The 6669-nt window shown below is 43.8% G+C and overlaps 1 protein-coding gene across 1 annotated transcript; it reads left to right on the top strand.

The window, feature by feature from the left end:
• Positions 1–246: 246 nt before the first annotated feature.
• LOC135435798 (uncharacterized) lies at positions 247–1462 on the top strand. The gene is made up of 2 exons (XM_064693017.1): positions 247–906; positions 985–1462. Exons 1-2 carry the CDS (start codon positions 541–543, stop codon positions 1417–1419), a joined length of 801 nt encoding a protein of 266 aa, XP_064549087.1. The 5' UTR covers positions 247–540; the 3' UTR covers positions 1420–1462.
• Positions 1463–6669: the final 5207 nt, after the last annotated feature.

Raw genomic sequence — 6669 nt, 5'->3', positions numbered from 1 at the left:
GTATCGATAGTTCGCCCACAAACATCTGTATGTAAATACATGTATTATTGTTAACGCAGAGAACTGATCAAGAATTACAAAAAGAAAAAGGTTTTGCGTTCGCGCTCTCTCTCTCACTTTCTCTCTCTTTGCACAAATCTGTTCCTAGCCGCAAAGCAAGTCAACTGTCTATTTACGAGCACACACATACATCTGCATACAAATTCTCCTTCATTTTACGCTTAGCGCAATCAAATAAGCACTGCTGCGAATGACAGCACAAAACGCACAGCGCAAACGTTTGCACAAACAACAAACGTTGCCGAGCATCGTCTCATATTGTTGTTGTGGCCCCCTCTCTCTGTCTCCATCTCGCTCGCACACTCATTAGGCATGTTGCCGCTGCTCGCCACATTTTGCATTTTGCGCATGCAAGCTTGTGCTCAGCACAGCCCATTTTGTTGAGTATTCAGTGCTGCGCGCGAGTTCGAGCTGTGGACGTTGGACGGGTCCGACGTTGCTCAAATCAAATCCAAAGCAAGATCCGGATCGAAATCGAGCATGAACGCCCGCGATAGACAGTTCTGGACGGAATTCCTGGAGCTCTATCGATCATTGCCGGCGGTGTGGAAGGTCAAGAGTCCGGAGTACAGCAGCCGGGCCTTGAAGTCCGCCGGCTACGAGCAGCTGGTGCAGAAGCTGCGCGAGGTGGAGCCGCACGCTGATCGCGCTCTGGTGGTCAAGAAAATCAATTCGTTCCGCACAAACTTTCGGCGGGATTTGCGCAAACGTGATCAGTGCACCGAGGAGGAGCCATTCGTGTCGACTCTGTGGTACTTTGAGCTCCTAGGCTTTTTAGAGGGACAAGAGGATGTCAGCTCATGCCAGAGCTTGCACAAGGCAAGCAGTTCCGAACCAGAAGCTTTGGTAATTAAGCTCCAGGAGCTTTTTCTTCTTACTCTCTCTCTCTCTCTCTCTCTCTTACACACATTTCCTTAACCGTAGCGCCACGCCGTTTACGACGAGCCGTGTCGTAAGAAGCGCCGTACAGCGGTCAAAGAAGAGATCGCTGCATCTCCCGCACCTGCCGAACTGAGATCCGACTCGCCCGCTTCTCCCCTCACCCTGCCCTGCAGGCAGCAGCAGCGCAAGCGTTTGTCAACACTCTCCGAATCGGAGGCACTCGCCCACACTTGGCGCAGCCAATTCGACGAGCTGGCGCCCCGACAGAAGCTCCTAGCCCGCAAGCTCATCTCAGATGTGCTCTATTTCGGCTGCATGGAGCAGCTGGAGCCGTGTCATGTTGCCCAGCTGCAGCAGATGATGCTGCGTCGCAGCTCAACGCCCCACATTGAGGATGTTCCGTCCTCGCCGCATCTCGGCAAGCTGTTCTCCATGGACAGATATGATGAGCGCAAATCTGTGGATTCGGATGGTTAAGGCAGGTGTCAGGCACGATGTTCTTTTATGAATGTAAAACCTTTTGTGAATATAATAGTACGAGGAGATAACTCAACTCTAAATTACGTTAGCATATAGTCTTACTTTTATATATATATTAAGATGCATATGTAAATATGTACTTACCCAAAAGTAATACCATCAAATTGGACAAACGATACTGAAAGAAAAAGAGAGGTAGAGAATGGATTAGAGTAAGAGCAGGAGAAGCAGAAGAAAAAGAAAAAGAGTGGTAAATAGAAAGAGATAGAGAGAGAGAGAGAGGCAGAGAAAGCAAAGAGGGAAATTTAAATTGAGAAATAGAGAGGAGGAAAGAAACATTCAGGGTGAGAGAGAGAGAGAGAAAGAGATGGAGAGAGAGAGAGAAAGAACACAGGAAAGAGAGAGATTATATTAGCGTGGGCCGACCCAAGTTAATACAACACTTACTATGAAAGCATGAAAGCTTTTAATTCCTTAAATTCATGAGAATCACATAGAAGAGTGATAACTTAAAATACGTTTTTGTTTAAATTTGCTGCTCAATGGGAAGGAAACTTGGAATTGGAATAAGAGAACAAACATGCATTTGTAGTTATGTATATATAAATATGTACAAATAATGTATGTACAGGGTATCTCCTTGTTGGACATTCTCGAGTAGCGCATTTTAATTTGTTTTGGATTCATACACACATATATTGTAGAAATGTCATAATTTTAAACAATATATGCAAAAATAAAAAAAAATTCTTAAAGGTGACTGATGGAGGAATACAATTTGGGGTCTGGGCAACATCTGGTTCAATGAATTACTTAATCTTTTACAATCGGAAACTGAAATGGAATTGCCTGATAAGATATTTGAGTAGTCATTAGTCGTCAAACAAGCAAAACAGAAGCCCAGCTAAAAATTGTAATCTGATTAAGAATTCCAGACAAATGCCGACATAGGGCAAAGTCGAATCCATTGGGCAGGGAATGAATGAATAAATAAATGAATGTGCTTGATAGGAAAACAAATTAACAACGTTTATTGGCAACATTAAAACTTGGTCAATTCGATTGAAAAACTTGCGCGAAAACCAGAAAAACCAATTGGAAGACTCCCCTCCAAAAATAAAATGACACTTTTTCACAAAATCTACGACTACGAAAAAAAATATGCAAATTTATTGCCATTTAATTTGCAAGTAAGGCAAAGAGAGGGAGAGAGAGAGAGAGAGCGAGAGAGAAACATAGCATTGCCCGCATTCAGCTTAAATATACCCCGCACTCCAAAACGGTACTTGAAAATAAAAAAAAAAAAAAAACCAAACCCAGACCCCCATAATGTGCACAAGCTTACAACAACAACAACAACAACAACAACGTGAAGAAGAAGAGCAAGAACAAAAGGAAGAACCACAACAACAAATTCGGCATATAAACGAGCGCATAATGAGCTCAGTAGAGCCTTCCGCAATGCTTTAGATGGATGAATGGCAGCGGACAAAAGCGAAACTAAGCAGAGAGAGAGAGAGAGCGGGAGAGAGAGAGTGGGAGAGGTTGCTTGGGAATCGCATTAAATGCCTAAAAATAGTAGCTGCAAACACTGCGCTCATATATTAAACACGCCCAGCTCTGAACTCGCCCAGTTCCAGTTCCAGTTCCGCTGCCGAACCCAGAACCCAGGGCCATAAGTAACAGCCCGTCGATGGTGCTGCCTTTTTTATGTCCTCTCGCTCTCTCTCGCTCACACTCTCTCTCTGTGCATATCATGCAATTACTTTCCACTCAAATGTCAATTTAAATTGAAGTTTTATGCAAAAACCATACTTGAAACTTTGCGCCTGCTTTGCCCATCCTTGGATCGCTCAAAGAACAATACGCCGCATGGCAACTCAATCTGACACGGATGCTCGGCTCCCGCCCCCTGCCCCCCACCCCCCTCTTCATTGCTTCTAAATTTCAATCCCGCTCTTGTTCATTTCCGGAACAGGCTGCTGTATGCCTGAGATTGAGTCTGGATGTGGGTCTGGGTCTGGGTCTGGGTTTGGGGGGCAGTGCCAGCTCGTGTTTGTGTTCAGCTTTTTATGTGTTAGATGCACATTTCGGAAATTAAGTTGAAATTTATTAGCACATCTTTGTCGTCGAATTACATGGATTGGTTTTTTCGCAGCTCCAAGGCAATTTCAAGTTCTTCCAGTTGGACAGCAACGAATTTCAAGAGCCCCTCAACATGGATAGATAAAGCGTAGAGCGTTGCAAGATCTTAAATAAATAGATATGTAACTAAAGAGATATCAATGTAAATATTATATAAATAAGATGGTCAGATGTTTGTATAATCAAGGCTGCAAGCCGGTTCGAACTTGGAATTTCTATTGATTTCTAACTACAAATCGAACAAAACACAGTTAAGATCATATTTTCATATTTCATAAGCCAAGTTCACGAACCAAACTCAGAGGTAGGGAGCTGGTTCGAACCGTAAACCAATAAAAGGATAATTCTTTTATTTGTTTTTGCAGACCTGTTATTAATGTGCTATTAAATTATAGTGTCTTCTTTTTCTTATTCTACAGAAACATCCGAGTTAGTTTAAATTAGCAGCTGAATTGTGCACTCAACCGATATGCCCGACCACATCGAACGTAGCGCTACTTTAGCGCTGTTAAATGTATCTGAAGGACCCTCAATGGGGATATACACACTGCTATTTATTTGCACACACACACACACACACACACACACATACACAGAGAGGCAAACACACTCCACATATGCAGACGTGTGTGCGGGCACTCGATTTCCATTTGGTTGAGTATTAGTGCCTCAATATTACACAATTTCGAATCGCATCAAATCGTTAAAAGTTTCGATTACACAACGCGTTTTACAATTGCCATCGGAATGGGATATGGATCAGGGCGGAAAACAACCACAACTTACAGTGGGAAAAGCAGGGGAAGTTCTCTCTGTGTGTGTGCGCGTCTGTGTGTGTGTGAGTGCTAAAACAAATATTGAAAGTGGCATTAAAAAAAAACTTTAGCCAACGCTGATTTTATTGCCGTGAATTTGCGCTCAAATGGCAAATCAATGTGTTTCCTTCTGCCAGTCAATTTTATGGTTGTATTGTTTCATATATCCTGTGCTAGGGATCCGCCCCGACCACATTGGAACATACTGAACGGATGCTGAATACACTGGGCAGCTGTCAGGGAGCAGCACGCAAAAATTGGCCTGAAATTTAACGTTACTCTTTAATCGAAAAAGAGTCTTGCATGCTGCAGCCAGCAGAACGTTTGCGGATGCAGCACAAAGCAGAACAACATAAAACTCTCGCGAACGCATGACAAAGAGAGAGAGAGAGAGAGAGAGAGAGTGCGAGGGCTAGACTTTTTACTGGCAAATAAATTATGGTATATGTGCAAAATGATTTGAACAAGTGACTGTTTTAATACGACTTTGTATAAGTCCTTCCCTCCTCCCCACACACACACACACACACACACACACACTTATTGATAAGCAACCGTTGGCAGTACACGCACGCTCGTAGCTCTACCGGCCCGGGCACCCGGTATTCCCATTAACAGTTCGTCGTAATTTTTAATGCCAGCGCTTTTAACGCAACGCGTTGATGTTTTATCACACCCCCGCCCCCGCCCCCGCCCCCGCAAATGGCAACAAACTATGCATATAAATAAAAAAAATTTTACTACTATGTATTCGCACTCTCCCGACAGCTGTGCAGCCCTTTGACGCCCATCCTCGCCAGGGATGCACATTGATTTTTTCGATACACAAAACAGTCTTATCCACGAAATATAAAAAGAGGAGAGAACGCCCACTGCCACGCCCCCAGTCAGCCAGAACAGGCACCTGCCCACAAGCCGAGAGCTTTTAACGGACGCCGCCGCCGTCGCCGCCGCCCCTTGTTAGATTTTTGTTGGCTTTGTTTTTATAGCGGCGTGTAATGTGATTTATAGCCGGCTCGGTCCTTAAAATAAATTCCTTTTAATGGTTTTTTATTGCCATCAGTAGTCGGCGTCGGCGTCGGCGTCAGCGTTAATGTTAATTAAACTATTGTAGTGCTTGTTGCTGCATGCGTCCCGCTCTGCAGCGGTTGGGTCCCTGCTCGGGCGCCATAAATCCACAGCGAAAAAGAGGAAGCGAAAACATGGCAATCGGGATCAGAGTTGGACAATGCTTCAGTTCCTGAATGAATTCGCTGCGTTTGCAGTTTTGCTATTAAAAAAATGTTTTATAAAAGGATTTGAATGCGAGATTGCAGTTAAATTGAAACCCAAAGGTAATAAATTGTTCGCAAATACTTAGCGATTGCAATAAGGAATAGGGTTAGATTAGGTTAGGTTAGTGCGGTAGTCCTCGACTCACATGGGCCATTAATGATCCATTGGACCAAAGGAGTGAGTGATGCAGCACTTGACTCTAGGCCGTGGCTCCGTGCTAGGATAAATCTGATGGATCCTAAAGAAAATAGGCTTAACGAACGCAAAATCTATCTAAGCAGAGAGCTGAACAGTCCCAAAAGAAATGCAAGACTGTCTGTTCCTTTTCGTTAGTCAGGCGAAACAAGGATTGGAAACCCAAAGGTGGTAAACTATTGGAATGGAATAGGGTTATATTAGGATAGGTTAATGTTGATTGTGATGCCGCATATGTCCCACAGACCAAAGGACTGAAAGAGGCAGCTTTTGACTCTAGGCCTTGGCTTCTAGCTAGGATAAATCTGATGGATCCAAAAGAAAATATGCTTGAGGAAAGCCAAATCTGGCTTAGCACAGACTTGAACAGACACAAGAGATCCAACATGTCTCTTTCTCTTCGTTAGTCAGGCGAAACAAGGATTGGAAACCCAAAGATGGTAAACTATTGGAGAATACTTAGCGATTGGAATAAGGAATAGGGTTAGATTAGGTTAGGTTAATGCTGTAGTCCACGACACATGAGGACCATTATTGATCCATTGGACCGAAGGAGAGAAAGAGACAGCTCTTAGCTGTAGCCCTTGGCTTCTAGCTAGGATAAATCTGATGGATCCAAAAGAAAAGAGGCTTGAGGAAAGCCAAATCTGGCTTTGCATAGACTTGAACAGAAGCAAAAGAGATCCAACACTGTCTCTTTCTCTTTGTCAGCGCGACAACTGCTGCAGAAGTCGTTAGTCGGGCGAAACAAGGATTAGGTTTCGAATGGTTAGCTTCCGTGAGGTCAACCCTTTTTGCTGCTGCGGCTATTGCCGTC

This window comes from Drosophila montana, unplaced genomic scaffold (assembly GCF_035044405.1).
Source record: "Drosophila montana isolate Dmon_TW-CO22-7 unplaced genomic scaffold, ASM3504440v1 contig_3705_1, whole genome shotgun sequence".
NCBI classification, from domain to species: domain Eukaryota; kingdom Metazoa; phylum Arthropoda; class Insecta; order Diptera; family Drosophilidae; genus Drosophila; species Drosophila montana.
The sequence above is the reverse complement of the archived record's forward strand: the minus strand, read 5'-3'. Positions and strand labels throughout refer to the sequence as shown.